Raw genomic sequence first — 17,224 nt, 5'->3', positions numbered from 1 at the left:
GGAATTTTTATGATACATATTTGCAATAATATTCATCAATTTTAAAAAATATTTGGGACTTGAAGCTATTTTCTGTTATGCAAAATTAACCTTTTGGAATAGCACACTTCTAAATTATGCCTAGTAAGTGATGCATTTCTGTGTTTCATTTATTCAATAGACATTCCATGAGTAATTTACCATGTGGTAGGCATAATGTGGACACTGGTCATACACAAACAAATCAGTAATTATATCATCCACTAACACAATGTGTGATATATGATATGTGTTACTATATGTTTATTTAGGAAGAGAAGAAAGTGCCAATTGGCTTTTTTATCTTTGCTATACTTTTATCATTTTGAAAATTTAAAAAATTAGAGGTAGAGAGAACTGAAAACTATTGGATTTGGAATTTCAATTGAGAAATATATGTTATGAGTTTCCCATAGGCTTCTTGCAGTATGTATTAAAAGATTTTTAAAAGTTTAATCTCTTTCTTTAATTTTGTAATTCTGATTCTAAAAATTTATCATAAGAAAACAATGAAAAATAAGCACAATGGGAAGAATTAATATTGTTAAAATGGCCATACTACCCAAAGCAATCTACAGATTTAATGTGATCCCTATCAAATTACCCATGACCTTCTTCACAGAGCTAGAACAAATAATCCTAAAATTCATATGGAACCATAAAAGACCCAGAATTGCCAAAGCAATCCTGAAGAAAAAGAACAAAGCTGGAGGCATAACCATCTCAGACTTCAGGCAATACTACAAAGCTACAGTAATCAAAACAGCATGATACTGGCACAAAAACAGACATATGGATCAATGGAACAGAATAGAGAGCCCAGAAATAAACCCACACACCTATGGTCAATTAATCTTTGACAAAGGAGGCAAGAATATATAATAGGTAAAAAGTCTCTTTAGCAAGGGGTGTTGGGAAATTTGGACAGCTGCCTGTAAATCAGTGAAGTTAGAACACACTCTCACACCATACACAAACATAAGCTCAAAATGGCTTAAAGACTTAAACATAAGATATGACACTGTAAAACTCCTAGAATAGTACAGGGACAAAGCATTCTCTAACATAAATTGTACCAATATTTTCTTAGGTCAGTCTCCCAAGTCAATAGAAGTAAAAGCAAAAATAAACAAATTGGACTAACCAAACCTACAAGCTTTTGTACAGCAAAGGAAACCATAAAGGAATATTTTTTCCCACAGACTGGGAGAAAATATTTGCAAATGATGTGACTGATAAGGGCTTAATTTCCAAGATATACAAACAGCTCATACAACTCAACAACAAAAACACAAAAAACTCAAATTGAAAAATGGGCAGAAGAGCTAAATAGACATTTTTCCAAAGAAGACATACAGATAGCCAACAGGCACGTGAAAAGATGCTCAATGTCACTAATTATTAAAGAAATGCAAATCAAAACTACAATAAGGTACCACCTCATGCCTGTCAGAATGGCCATCATTAAAAAGTCTACAAATAAATGCTGGAGAGGGTGTGGAGAAAAGGGAAGCCTCCTACACTGTTGGTGGGAATGTAAGTTGGTGCAGCCATTGTGGAAAACAGTATGGAGGTTCTCAAAAAACTAAAAATAGAGTTGCCATATGATCCAGCAATCCCACTCCTGGGCATATGTACAGACAAAACTATAATTCAAAAAGATACATGCACTCCTATATTCATTGTACTATTCACAATAACCAAGACATGGAAACAACCTAAATGTGTATCGACAGATGTGGTACATATGTACAATGGAATACTACTCAGCCATAAAAAAGAATGAAATAATGCCATTTGCAGCAACATGGATGCAACTAGTGATTATCATACTAAGTGAAGTAAGTCAGAAAGAGAAAGACAAATACCATATGATATTACTTATGTGTGGAATCTAAAATATGACACAAATGAACCTATCTATGAAACAGAAACACACTTGTGATTGCCAAGGTAGTTGGTGGAGGGGAAGGATAGATTGGGAGTTTGGGGTTAGCAGAAGCAAACTGTTACATATAGAATGGATAAACAACAAGGTCCTACTGTGTAGCACAGGGAACTATATTCAATATCCTGTGTTAAACCATAATGGAAAAGAATATAAAAAAGAATGTATATATATGTATAACTGAATCACTTTGCTGTACAGCAGAAATTAACACAACATTATAAATCAACTATACTTTCATTAAAAAAAATAAGCACAATGCTTTTAGATGTCACTTAGCTGGCATTATTTCCAAGAAGAAAAAAGTGTCCAATACTAGGGAATTGGTTAAATTATGTTATATTCATCTATCAGAATTCCAGTTTGAGAATACTTAATGTTGTAAAAAAATGTTTATGCTAAATTGGTAAGTTGTAAAAAAATGGCTGGAGAAAAATAGCAGTATTTATGGTAGTGGAATTACAGGTAATTTTCCTTTTCCTTTCTATTCTTTATTCTTATTTTCCAAATTTTCTACACTAAACATATAGCAATGGTTATAAATGTAAAAATAATATCAATTTCTATTTGTAAGACAGCACTGATTTTCCATTCTGGAATAGATTGTTTTGGAAATAAATTTTTATCTTGGCTGATTATTATTGACCATAGTGGGTTTTTGTGGACTTTGTCAATGACCAACACTTGAATTTTGTTTAAAGCCACAATAATTCACACACAAATTCACCAGGTATGATTTAGATCACTCATTAAAAATATTATGTATGTTCTTGTCTCTCAAGTTGAATAAATAAATAGAAGTATATGTATTACTAAAGCCATAGATAAGTATTTACAAAGATGAAATGGAGAATCTTCATGTAAATATTTAATATTCTTTTTTGTTCTCATGAATTTGCAGTTCCTCTGTGGGTAGTGCACTTCCTCGAAGACGCTGCTGTGCATATATTACCATTGGAATGATATGTATTTTCATTGGAGTTGGATTAACTGTGAGTATTACTCTACTCACTGTTAGAATTCTTTCCTCTTAACTTTATTAGTAGTAAATGGTGAGGTCTGAAACAGCCTTCACTGATCGCTGAAGAACCTGCCTCCCTCACATACCAGGCCCAGAAGCTTCTGAAAAACTATGAGCAATCTGAGGCCAATCCATGGGCCTGGAGCTTGCCCATCCAGGTGAAATCATGTCTTGGGATCCCTCTGAAGTCCTTGACATTGGTAATTTTACCCTCCATTTAACAAAAGCCCATTTGTTTTTATTTAGTGCCAGAACCAATTTTGTTATGGCCAAAGCTGAAGCAATACTCATTCAGCTACGAAGGTCTGAAAAACCATTCTTCTTTTTATTCAAGTGAAACAGAGATTTATTATCAATATGGGGATGGCATTGGGGTTATATAGATTAAATTCCCTTTATAAATAAGATATTTTAATGGAATTTTTGTTTACTTCATAAAGTTTATAATTAATGTAACTAGCAATTTCATTTTATTAAATTTTACTCTGTTAGTGGTAGCCAACAAATGCAGCAACTCATATTTTGTCGGGGTTTTGTCATCTTAGGAATATATTTCATAAAAATTGCACATAAGCCAACACAAGTTCTCAGTTTCTAACCTTTTATTTTTGTATTGCTTTTTATTTTAGGTTGGCACCCAAGGTTTTGCAAGACGATTTCATGCAACCTATGTTTCTTGGGCAGTTGCTTATCTCTTAGGTTTGATCTGCCTTATCCGAGCTTGTTATTGGGGAGCTATAAGAGTGAGTTATCCAGAACACAGTTTTGCATAAGCTTGTTTATGATTTGGTAATGCAGGTGAGAGTATCTAGCAGTTCTGGATAAACTACTCTGGCATCTTTAAATCATTTATGTAATGGATTTCATTCTGGTTTATGTATGAAGTTTTAAGACTTTGGGAGTCTTTTATGAACAAATGCTCATTGTACTACATTATATGCAGATAGGTTGTTTTGCTGGTAAGTTTTCAAACTCCAAATAATAAAACTTGGTCTTCATGTTATTTTACATCTCTTAAATATATTTTTGATTTGTCCCCAAATTTTACATATAACATCAACCTTTCATTATTTTTAAATCAGTTATTCCATTACTTGCTGATCTGTATTTCCAAGAAGTGTTTATAAATGTTGGTATAATAGCTTCACATTTATACTTCTATTTTAATTAAACAGTAACACAATTGCTTGCTTTAAAATCTAAGCAATACACATTTTGCTTGAACTGCTTACTGTAACTTTAACTAAGATCATAGTGACCTTATTCAGGAAAAAACAAATTTAGTGTACCTTCAAAGACTTGACATTCTTGTCAGATAAATACCATTTCTAGATACTGTATGCTTGTTTTATGTTGTTTGTAGAAAGATATAATATTTTGCTAGTAATTTAAAATACAAGAATAAAAATATTTATTTGTCCACAGCTGGAGATATGTTGGGTAAATGTTTTTTTCTCAAAGATCACAGGATCTTTGTCTTTGTCTTTTCACAGGATCTTTTTGTGTTTTATTTTTGTCATTTTTTATTTACTAATTATAAAATTTCTGACCTAGATTTTTGAAATTTAATGTTAATCATCTCTATGTATTCCTTTATGGAGCCTGAAGGAAGTACTTCACATAACATATTTCATAATATTTAACCATTTACAAAGATGTATCGATATTAGGTTGTCCTTTTCATTAGATCATGGTAAATTTTTCTTTTTGGGATAATTATGGAATACTTATATGTGAAGGGAGCCTGTAACATTTTACACTGGCTAAAATATTGAGATGGGATGCAGTTACTTTTACCATTCTTCTCAAATATAGCTGGTGAAATAATTACCAAATTTATTCAAAATACAGGTCAAAGACAAAAAGCAACATAGTTTTCTAAGAATTCACTAGGATTTAAGGAATCAGCTCTTGCACTGCCCATCTTTGCAGTTTTGAAAAAGAAATTGTTTAACTGAGAGGTAATATTCTAAAGCTTCTGAAGTAGTAGAATTAGATAATGAGATGCTCTGAGTAAATTAATTGGCTATTCCATGGGTAAGAATAATATTTTAAATTATTTATGTTCCTAATTAGTATAAAAATGTACTCATCAGAGAGTTTGGAACAAATTACACGTAAATTTCAAAGAGTAAATGATAAATGTGTAAATGCAGTTGCTCAGGATTATATGTACCTTTAAAAATATACTAATAAAGATTATTGTTCAAAAATTACCTTGTTCTATTCCATTTTTTTAAAAATAAGAGGTTTTTCTAAAATTGCCTTGAGATCTTACTCTAAAGTTTTCAGGTTCAAGAATGCATATAATGTTCCTTTATATAATATTCGCTTATGTTTTTTTCCAGTATTCTCATGCTTTTATTTTAAAAATAAAGATTTTTAATCCATTTGTAATACACTTGATTTATGAAATGAGAATCTAATTTATTTATTTTCTTAATGGTTGATCAGTTGTAGCAGCATTGTATATTGAGTAATACATTCTTTCCCCATTAACTTGAAATCCCACATTAAATTATATGCTACATGATTATATTCCTTTTGGAATGTAACTCCATAATAGCAGGAACCTTGGTCTTATTTGCTGCTTTATTTCCAGCATTTAGAAGAATGCCTAGTGCATATGTGTTCAATAGATACTTCTTGCATGAATGAATAAATGATTGAATGAATTGGTATGTTAAATTCTTAAATGTGCTTGGGTCTGGATTTTACATTTGTTCCAGAATGTATAGGTAAATGTTTATATAATCTTATGCTAATGAAAAACTTTCCAAGTAGAACCCCAAAGCAGATATTAATAAGAAAGAAATTCAATATCCATTTATGATAAAAACTCTCAACAAAGTGGGTATAGAGGGAACATACCTCAACATAATAAAAGCCATATATGACAAACCTACAGCAACACCATACACAACAGCAAAAAGCTGAAAGCATTTCCTCAAAGATCAGGAAAAGGACAAGGATGTCCACTCTCACACTTCTTTTCAACATAGTATTGGAAGTCCTAGCTACAGCAATCAATCAGACAAGAAAAAGAAATAAAATGAATCCAAATTGGAGAGGAAGAAGTAAAACTGTCACTGTTTGCCCGTGACATGATACTATATATATAGAAAATTTTAAAGACACCACCAATAAACTACTAGAATAAATGAATTCAGTAAATTGCAGGATACAAAATTAATATAAAGAAATCTGTTGAATTTTATACACTAACAACAAACTATCAGAAAGAAAACAGTCAATTTACAATTGCATCAAAAAGAATTAAATACCTAGGACTAAATCTAACCAATCTTACAGAAGGTAAAAGACCTATACTCATTAAACTGACATTAATGAAAGAAATTGAAGACAACACAACAAATGAAAAGATATACCATGCTCATGTATTGGAAGAATTAATACTATTAAAATGACCACAAATTCATTGTAATCCCTATCACAATACCAATGGCATTTTTCACAGAACTAGAACAAATTATTCTAAAATTTGTATGGAAACACAAAAGACCCCAAATAGCCAAAAGAAATTTGCAGAAGAAGAACAAAACTGGAGATATCATGCTCCCTGACTTCAAACTATACTACAAAGCTGCAGTAATCAAAACAGTATGGTGCTGGCACAAAAACAGACACACATTATCAATGGAATCAAAAATCAAGAGCCAAAAAAAAAAAAAAAAACAGAACCAAGAGCCAGAAATAAACCCACATGTATGGTCAATTAATCTACAACAAGGAAGGCAAGAATGTACAATCGGGAAAGACAGCCTCTTCAATAAATAGTGAACAGCTAGATGCAAAAGAATCAAGCTGGACTACTTTCTCACACCACATACAAAAATAAACTCAAAATCGATTAAAGACTTAAATGTAAGACCCCAAACCATAAAACTCCTGGAAGAAAACATAGGCAGTATGCTCTTTGACATCAGTCTTAGCAATGTTTTTATGGATATTTCCCCTCAGGCAAGGGAAACAAAATAAAAAATGAACAAATGAGACTACATCAAACTAAAAAGCTTTTTCATGGCAAAGGAAACTAACAACAGAACAAAAGGCAACCTACTGAATGGGGGAAGATATTAGCAAACAATATATCTGATAATAGGTTAATATCCAAAATATACAAAAAACCTCATACTACTCAACACCAAAAAAAAAAAAAAATTAAAAATTGGGTGGAGGACCTGAATAGACATTTTTCCAAAGAAGACATGTGGATGGTCAACAGACATATGAAGAGATGCTCAACATCACTAATATGAGGGAAAACTACAGGACATCACCTCACATCTGTCAGAATGTTTATTATAAAAAAGACAACAAATAGCAAGTGTTGGTGAGCATGTGGAGCAAAGAGAACCCTTGAGCACTATTGATATGAATGCAAATTGGTACAGATACCATAGTATGTCAAACACAGTTTCTCAAAAAAACTAAAAATAGAACTACCATAGGTTGCTGCAATTTCACTTCTGGGTATTTTTGTGGAGGAAACAAAAATATTAATTCAAAAGGTATAGGCAACAGTATTTTCAGTCCAGCATTATTTATGATAGCCAGGACAGGGATGCAAACTAAGTGTCTATCAACAAATGAATGGATAAGGAAGATGTGGCATATATATTCAATGGAATATTACTTAGCCATAAAAAGAATGAAATCTTGCCATTTGTGACAACATGGATAGATCTAGAGAGTATTATGCTAAGTGAAATAAGTCAGACAGAGAAAGACGAATTCCATGTCATTTCACTTATATGTGAAGTCTAAAAACCAAAATAAATATAACAAAGCAGAAATAGATGCACAGATACAGAGAACAAAAATGTAGTTTGTGGGGGGATGGGTGAAATAGATGAGGGAGTTTAAGAGGTACAAACTTCCCATTAGAAAATTAAGAAGTCATAGGGATGTAATGTATAACATAGGGAATATAGTAAATAATGTTTAATAACTTAATATGGTGATAGGTGGTAACTAGATTTATCATGGTGATCATTTTGTGATGTATTAAAATATCGAATCATGTTGTACACCTGAAATATTGTAAGTCAGTTATACTTCAATTAAAAAAAAAACATTAATAGGAAAGGATTAATAGATTGTATGATTAAAGGAAAAAAAATCATAAGTAAAGCCAAAAGACAAACTGGTGAAGATCTTTTCAAAATAGTATAAAGAATTACTTTTTTTTTAATATGGGAAGAGACTAAAGACATGAAAAAGCAATTGACAAAAGAAGAAATGCAATAATTAATAAACATCTTTTTAAAAAATTTGCTAATAATGAAAGACTATACGTTAAAAACTATGAAAAAAGAATTTCACCTACCATATTAACAAAAGTTAAAAAACAGTAATATTCCTGCAATTTTGAAGATATGGGAAAGTACACACACACACACACATACACACACACATTCTTTGACCTAGTTATTCTGTCTCTAAGAATTTATCCTAAAGGTGTTATGGATAAGATAATAAATATATATGTACAACAATGTTTATCACATTTTTATTTATAATGTGTGTTAAAAAGAAAAAAAGTCAAAAACTGCAATAATGTGGACTAGGTGAAATAAATTATGGTACACCTATACTTTAAAACAACAGGCAGTCATTAAAAATATGATGAAATTTTTCATCTGTTCAGTTGGAATGGTTTACAAAATATTGTGGGACAAAATCAGATCACAAATCAATATGTAGAGTATAATTCACTTTAAAAAAATGATTTTACATGTTATGTGTTTAAAAAACTAAGGAAAATTAAGCACTAAACATTAAGAATAGTTATCTATGAGTGATAGAAGATAAATGATTTTTAGTTTATTTCTGTGCTAGATTAACTCATAGTTAGGAAGTGTTAAGTTTCCTTTTGATAAACAGATAAGAATGCTAAGTGATGATCACATCAGTATTTGTTACGTTGTCATTTGATTCTTGAGGAGTTTTAAAATAAATTTATTAAAACCCAAACCAATGAGTTTCATCCATAAAACCTTAAGTTTTAAAGTTAACATATTATATATTTAAGCTTAGTCTTATATGAATTACCATAAATTTTTAATTAACTACATCCAAACTTACGACAGTTTATACTTAGCCTTCCAGTGCCTAGTACAGAAGTAGATCACAGAAAGTTCTGGGAAGACATTATTGGAAAGAATATAACATAGCCACTCATCAGAAAAGGAAGGATTTATTTGTCCCCTGTGGTCCAAGGTAGGAAAGAAAAAAAAAAAAAAAAAAAGCTTAGTTCTTAGAAAAGAGAAAAATAGAACCATGATCAGGTATTCTTGAGCAAGTCATTTGTGAGTATACATATGTCATTTTTGCAGAAAAGAAAGAATCCTAATAATGATAGGTGGCAAGTATGGTGCTAGTCTTACAACATGTGCTATTTAATATTCACAGAAATCCTAAGAAGCAAGGATTCTTGTTTCTGCTTTGCCAGAGGAAATTGAGGTGCCACTCCCATAGACCTGAAAAAGATTTTGCGTAGAACAGGCATCTGCATTCAAAACAAGCACTAATGATTCTGATGTTGGTTTTTCCTGAGTCAGACTCTGAGAAACACTGTACTAAACCATGCTGAAATTATATACAACACATGTTCACATGCACTTTCTCTGGCATTCACATTTTCTAATATAGAAAAAGCTTTGATTGTATTTGAGTAATAACACCATTTCTTTTGTTTAGATTTGGTTTATTTTTGATCTAGCTATACTTGTGCTTCTATGCAATCATGAAAGTCTACAGCCACTACCATGTTCATGGTCTGCAAAAATTACTATAAAATCTAAATTTGCATTTATTCAGTGTGGTTTTGGTACACATGTACATATTTATGTAGTAAGCACTGAAGAAAAAATCCTTAGTGTTAGTAAAGGTCACTCAGCTTATATGTGATGGAGCCAGTTGGAATCAGTCTGTCTGCCTCCAAAATTTATCTGCTTTCCACTACAACTTGAGATTTTATTGTGCTTTGCATTGTAGAGAATAACTTCTGAATTTTTGTGCCCCTTGCTCTTCATTGTGTGTAACTCATCTCTGGGAAGAAAATAAAATATTTGTCCTAAGTATTCATTTCACAAAGAATAGAATACTCTAGTTTAAAAAACATTTTTTATTTTATTATATCAGACTTTATTAATTTTATAGCATTTTATCTTAAATATTATTACATGTATTTATTTTCTTTTTTATAATTAACAAAATCATAGGAAATAAGTAGGAATATTACATATTAAATATAAGGAAATTGACATACAATGAATTTTAATTAATATAACATCTTTCTTGTAATAGCAATATTTATTAAAATGATTGTTAAATAGCACAAAATGCTAAAAAAAGTTTGTAAAGGCTTTTAATTGTTTTTTTTTTTTTTTTTTTTTTTTTTTGCGGTACACGGGCCTCTCACTGTTGTGGCCTCTCCCGTTGTGGAGCACAGGCTCCGGACGCGCAGGCTCAGCGGCCATGGCTCACGGGCCCAGCTGCTCCGCGGCATATGGGATCTTCCCGGACCGGGGCACGAACCCGCATGCCCTGCATCAGCAGGCGGACTTTCAACCACTGCGCCACCAGGGAAGCCTTAGGCTTTTAATTTTTAAAATTTTACATGTTCAGTTACAAATTTAAATAAATACTAAGGTTCTTTATGTTTGATAAATGCGCATGTGTTTGACCTTAGGTGGAATACCATGTGAAAAACAAAAATGAGAAGCCTATATTCTTTTGGGACTGCCTCCCAAATAAGTTTTTCGGTAAGGCTAAATATCTGAGTACAGTTTGCAATTTAACAGGTGAGAGTCTTTGATCCTCCACAGAGAGAGTTTTCAGTTTTGTAAATGTAACTGAAACTCATTTAAGTTAACTTGCTAAAAAGGAAGTGATCACACACATTGCTCTGAAGTTTTTAAGTGTCTTATGTGTATGTGTAATGTTTGGATATAGAACTACTGTAAGTTCCCAGTGTTTAAATAAAATTTTCTGAAAAGCCTTGCCACAGTGTCTGATACTCTATGCCAAATACACCATTGGCTTAAGATATTTGATATTTAAATAATCTTGGCGAAAATGTATTACATTTTCATTAGTCATTAAGCATTTAGCAAGAATAAGCTTAGGAGATTTGTAGATAATTCCTTAGGTTATGTAATGCCTTATTTTTTCCTGGCCTCTTCCTACACACCTGCTGTATGACTCCTTCCTTTAAAAGTTCCTCTCTGCCTACCATCTGCCATCCACAGGTCTTCTTTTACTCCCCCGTAATTAATGCAGACTTCAGTATCTGGTTTTCATTCTTATCACATGCCATTGATTTAAATGTCAATGTGAATGGCCTCTCTAATACTCTGGTCTGGACTCATTTCTTTGATTCCCTCAAGTCCAGTGACCTTCATCTCCATTACACACCTGCTATTCACCACTGTAGCTGCACTCTGGGCGCCCATAGTTAGAACCGCTCCATCTCCAAACTCATACTCAGATATCCACTCTCTGAACATATGCTTCCTCTATCCAAAATTCTGACTCTTTTTGTACTGCCATTCCTGAATATCACCTTCAACACTTCTAATTTCTTGATTATTCCAATCTGTCATCTTCTATATTTACCAATGAATCCCATAACCACAAAGATTAATGCCACTACATATTTTTGATCTTCACCTTCAATTGCACCTCAACGTTGTTTACCTGTCTTCGGCTCTCTCTGCAAATTTCCCACAGATACCATATGAAAACTTTAGTCCTAAAGCCCCTTACCACACTTTTCACAGAGACCCCCTTCCTCTTACAGCGGTTGTTTTCTTATTTCACCTATTCTTACCTTTGTTCCATTCCTCCACCAACACTCTAGATTCATTCCATTCCCTCATTCCTCCTCAGGGAACTCACAATATCTTTTCATTGTTTCTGAGATCCATCTGGCTGCCTAAATCGATAACTGGCATCACCATTTTAATTTCTCATCTCACACCCTCTACAATCCATCAGTTTTCCCTATTCTCTGAAGTATGTACACGTCTCTTCATGGTTCCTCCCTATCTTAATTGTGGTTCTCATCAACATTTCCTGTAAAAGGCTATGAACAGGTCCCTCTGCTTCTATTTTTGCCTTGCCTGCTGCCTGTACCTCTCCTCAATCCATTTTCCTCATTAGTCACCTAAGTGATTATTTTTTAGATGCACATAAGATCTTATCATACCCTACCTAAAGTCCTTCAGCATCTCTCTTCATCCTTATAAGGGAGATAAAAGGCTCTTCCTTCTTCTTTAGCCTAATATTGAACCACTACCCAAGCAGTGTCTCGTATTTTGTGTTTCTGCAGTATTGAATTACTGATATTTTTTGGTATTGACTTCTGTTTTATTTCTATATGCCTTTGGACATGTCCTTCTGCCTGCAAGGAATATCCCTGTCTAACTTGGTAAACTCCTTTCTATCCTTGAAAATCCTGCTTAGGCATTACCTCCCCTGTAAACTCTTCCATGATCCTTCCTCTCCTCCTTTCCACCCACAGACAGAATTATTTCCTTGTACTACTTCTATTCCATGTAAATACTTCTGTCATATATACTACCCTCTGTTTTACTTACAGGTTTATAGGTACTCTTAGACTATTGTTCTCTTCTTACTAGTTGTGCCTCAGTCATGCTAGTCGTATTTCAGTCTGTTTTTTATATCCTCAGTGCCTGGCACATAATAGGCATAGACTTTCAAAACTGTTTTTTTTTTTTTTTTCCTGAACTAAGCTGAGTGGAGCCAAATCTCTATTATAGCTTTTCATGCATTGTTTCAATGATTATCTGTATGTGGGGGGGTGTGTATGTGTATCTTCCATAAAATGCTTTGTAGATGTTTGTGGAATAATAAGAGGAAGAATACTGACAGGAGGTTGGTAAGGAGATCATTTGGTAAACACTAGGTAATGCTACCTCTTCAGCTTTTCCCAACTCCCAGGCTTTCATTAGAACCACACAGGCACACTTTGAGTGCCTTTATCTTAACAATTAGCTATTGAATTGGAATTGTCTCTGTGTAACTGCACCCTAACTTGACAGTACCTACCATGAGAACAAGAAACCAGTTTGTGTGTGTGTTACTTGTGCTCATACAAGGTTACTTGTGCTCATACAAGGTTTTATTAACTAAATGTAAGGTATTGTGAAGGTAAAGTTAAATAAGCTAAGAAAATACAATTGTAAATAAAACCTCTACTTACAAGTAGTAAGACACATTTAACTCTTAATTATTATCCTTCTAATTGGGAACTGGGATTCCTATTTCCACTTTTGTATTTTCCTTGATACAGTCTCCAAACCTCCTTTTTTTTTAACCAAAGTATATATTTATTTAGAATGAGAAAAACAATGCAATGACAACAAATTAAAAAGTTTTAAAAGCTGACAAATACCACAAACATGAAAAAATCCATTAAAATATTTTAAATTAACTGCCTGTATTTTTAGTTTTTAGTTTTTTGATTGCCTCTTCATTTGAAAACAATTTTATAGTGCATTTTCTTTGTGAGAATAAATAATTTGGTATTTTCTCCAGGATAGGCAATCAAAATTTACTTTTATTATTGAAAGTTTAGAAAAGTTAATTTCAGTAACAACTTGTAGTGTCAATTTTTAGTGTTGTTAAATTTGGGGAAACTTGTCATGAGTTTCTTATGTGAGCTCAATGATTTCAGGGCATTTCAATTTTCTTGGGCAGTGTAATTAGTATTTAATTTGTTCACTAACCTGTTGTTAAGCTCTTTTTGTAGATGTATATTATGAGTTCTGGATTATCCTTGTAGATGCCAATATTTCTTACCAAATCAACAAGAGATTTTTTTAAATTTCAATGTGTTTATATAATTTATTCTTCTTCATCAATTATCCAAAAAATTAGGAGTCTGCTTATTAACTATATTTAAAATGTATTTATACCTTGAAATAGATTACTGATTTTGGTTTTATTTGAAAAAATTTTTTTCTTCCAACTCACTTTTTTATCATAATTTCTATTGATTTCATTTAGTAATATGTAAAAAATAATTTTATTGTATGTTATATATATATATAATTGTATATGTTACATTGTTAAACATATTCCTCAAGAAGAAAACTTCTATTTTGACTAGATTAATGAGAACTGAATCCTACACCTACAATTTTTTACATCTGGGGGTTGAAAGGATTTACTGACTTCATTATCCACAGACTTCTGGTGCTTCATGCCACAGGACATGTTCTTATCATGATGCCTCCTCTGACCTGCACTTCAGTGTCTGAAGCCAGATGAGCTGTCTCAGTGGAAGGTAAAAATGTTGCCGGAAGGCTTTTCTACACCTAAATAGCTAGCAGTAACTTGACTATGCAAGGAAGTGATTGTGAAACTCCACACCTTTTAAAATGGTAAATCCTACCATATTACTGTCCCACTTAAACCCTTCAATGCTTTCCATTGCTCTTAAAATAAAATTCAGTCTCCTTACTGGAGCCTACAAAACACTGTAGGATTTCAGCTTTTCCTGTCTCTCCAAACTCATCTTCAGCATTCTTTTCTTGCTTTCTATTCAACCATACTGGTCTTAATCAGTTTCTGAAATATGCTAAACTTTGTTTTTTCTCACCCCAGGACATTAATACCTACAGTTCCCTTTCCCTAAATACCTTTTTTCCTATTCTACATCAGCATTCAGGCCTAGCTTAAATGATCCCTATTCAAAGAGGCATTCCATCTTCAGTTATCCCATTCCAGTCAAGCTTTCTTTGCCTTTACACAGCCTCCTTTGCAGGTGACTTGCCTTTTGAGTCCTCTTTCTAAATACTTCTTTCTGGAATGGGTAAGTTTTCTTAATCAACATCCCTTTCCTAATGTTCCAATTTATCTATAACGTGTATGTATATGTTATATACGTATGGGTACATATTTTTTGTGTGTGTACATAAAAAAGCTGTTTGAAAACCTCAACTTAAATATTCTTTTATAATCTCATATTTACAAGTCCCAATTTGAACTCATCATTTCCCTCCTCAAACCTGTTCTGCCTCTTGTGTTCCCTATCTTATGTCATCACCACTTATTCACTTGTTCACCCAATTCAGAAACCCCGAGTCACCCTAGATTCTCTTCTTATTCACTCCTTCCACCCAGTCTGTCACAAAACTATTGATTTCACTTCAGCAGCATCTCTCAGATCTATCCCTTCTTCTTCAGTACTTATCTCAGACATCATTATTTTTTATTGGAGTTATTGCAGACACCCCCAAGGAAGCCTTCTGTGGTCTGTTTAATATTGCTATATCTTACACCCCCCCACACACACAATCTGCCCTCCATAGTGCTGTGAGAATGAACCTTCCAATATTCAAAAAGATAAGTTATGAAAGATTCAAACTTTTGATTCATGTCCACTTCTCCTGTTTCCTTTCCACACTGCTGTTTCCCCTACTCCAACTACTGTACGCCAGACAAGTTTTCTTTTCCCTTTGCACCGTCTCTTCTTCCTTGCGTTCTTCCTCCAGCCAGCTGGAAGAAACCAAGCATAAGCTGTTCCGAAAACGGCTCTAACATTCCAAGCCTAAGGGTCAGTTTAGGCATTCCTTACACTATGCTCCCAACTTAAATCTATTCCCCTATCGCAATACTTAGCACAGCCCACAGAATTTGTTCACCAGCCCAGGGGCCCACCAGATTGTGAGCCCTGTAATTACACCCGTGTTCCGCCTCCACGTCCCCTAGTATAGTGGTAGTACCAAGTGGGGACCCTCAAAATAACAGTGAAAAATTGAGTAAAGTAATAAAAGTGAAAATTAAAAATAAAGGATTTGGATTCAGATGGAGTCGCTTCAACCAATTTTGTTCCTTTCAGGACGGCAGTCTGTGTGAGATATGTATTCCTGTCTGAAGTTAACCATTTCCCTTATTCCATGACAGCCCGAATCCTAGCACCACTTAGACTCAGGCCAGGGACAGCGGCCAGCGCCTGCGGGATCCGCCGGCAGCTCTGACGCGGGAGGGGCTCAGTCGTCAGCTCACGGGAGGCCTCGTTCACAGAGGCGGCCTAGCTCACAGACGCTGTCTGGAGTCCGCCGCCAGGCAACGCGCAGACGTCTCGTCTCGCGCCTCCCCGTGTCGGGCAAGCAGGACCGCCGGCTGGGGTCCCAAAGGCTGTTCATGCGGGCGCGCCCCGTCCAGGGCGAGCCTGTCAGCACCTCGGCGAAGCCTCCGCACCACGCGCGGCTCCCGAGACGCTGCGCCCGCCCCTCGCGCCCTGCACATCCCGGCAAACGCACGCCGCCGGTTTAACAGTACTGCTCCCGCCGGGCTACGCCGCGCTCTGGGCCCCAGGCGCTCGAGGCCCCGCCCCGCGCCCGCCCAACGCCCCTGGGAGCCGCCGTCTGCCCCGCCCCCTTCGCCGCCACCCAGGGCCTGGAGCGGACTCGCGGCTGCAGTCGTTCCCGGACGGGCAGCCGGGCGCTCGGCCGCGGCGTCTAGGACTGAGCGCCGCGAAGCGGCTGCTTGCCCCGTAATCCTCCCGGATCTTAAGGCGGTAGGTGGCTGGGGATGACGAGCCATACGGGGACAGAAGTCAGGCCCCGGGGTGTGAGGAGGCCGGTGGACGCCGTCTACGAGGGCGGACACGGGGGAAGTTGAGGTGAGGGAGAGAATCTCTGGGGTCAGTCGGCGCAAATCAGGCAGAGCCTCCACAGGGTCCCCAAGGTGGTTCTTAGAGTGCGAAGGGAGCGAGCAGGTCGGAAGGAAAGAGGTGGGGACCGGTGTGGAAAACCGGGCGAGGGGCAAGTGGCCAAGGGAATTACACTGCTGAAGGGATATTGATAAAATAAAACAAACACATAAAAAGCCCCCAAAAGGAAGTGCACATCGCCCGCTGTCCCAGGACCTGGTCCTAGGTAGTGGGATGGTTTGAAGACTGTTTCCCATGCCCTAGAATCATCCTTACTAATTTTGGGCAGCAGTTTGTTTTTGTTTTTGAGATTACTGTAGTTGTTTTTATTAATAATAAATTAAATTCAATAAGAAAAGAAAACCCAGTAAGAATAAAGAATCAAAAGACATGTGGTCACTTCACAGAAGGAAATCAAATGGTTAATGAACGTATTTGAAGATGTTCTATGCAACTTGTATGTAAGGGTATACTGTTTTACAAAAGTTGACATATAACATTATAATAGTTTCAGGTGTACAACATA

General features: G+C 35.0%; 2 protein-coding genes across 2 annotated transcripts in view; both read left to right on the top strand.

The window, feature by feature from the left end:
* The window catches only part of PIP4P2 (phosphatidylinositol-4,5-bisphosphate 4-phosphatase 2), an 83,841-nt gene extending 78,693 nt beyond the window's left edge, over positions 1 to 5,148 (top strand). The window contains exons 6-7 of the mRNA XM_081258475.1: positions 2,868 to 2,958; positions 3,617 to 5,148. Of these exons, the coding sequence (XP_081114601.1) occupies positions 2,868 to 2,958; positions 3,617 to 3,760 (235 nt within the window). The 3' untranslated portion in view covers positions 3,761 to 5,148. The remainder of the gene's footprint in view (positions 1 to 2,867; positions 2,959 to 3,616) is intronic.
* An 11,295-nt stretch (positions 5,149 to 16,443) lies between these two features.
* The window catches only part of LOC308630232 (uncharacterized protein C8orf88), a 50,645-nt gene continuing 49,864 nt past the window's right edge, over positions 16,444 to 17,224 (top strand). The window contains exon 1 of the mRNA XM_081258720.1: positions 16,444 to 16,563. The gene's annotated coding sequence lies outside the window, so the exon portion shown is untranslated. The remainder of the gene's footprint in view (positions 16,564 to 17,224) is intronic.

The sequence above is a fragment of the Mesoplodon bidens genome, assembly GCF_964165515.1.
Source record: "Mesoplodon bidens genome assembly, chromosome: 16".
Lineage (NCBI taxonomy): Eukaryota > Metazoa > Chordata > Mammalia > Artiodactyla > Ziphiidae > Mesoplodon > Mesoplodon bidens.
This window is presented reverse-complemented; position numbering and strand designations above follow the sequence as displayed.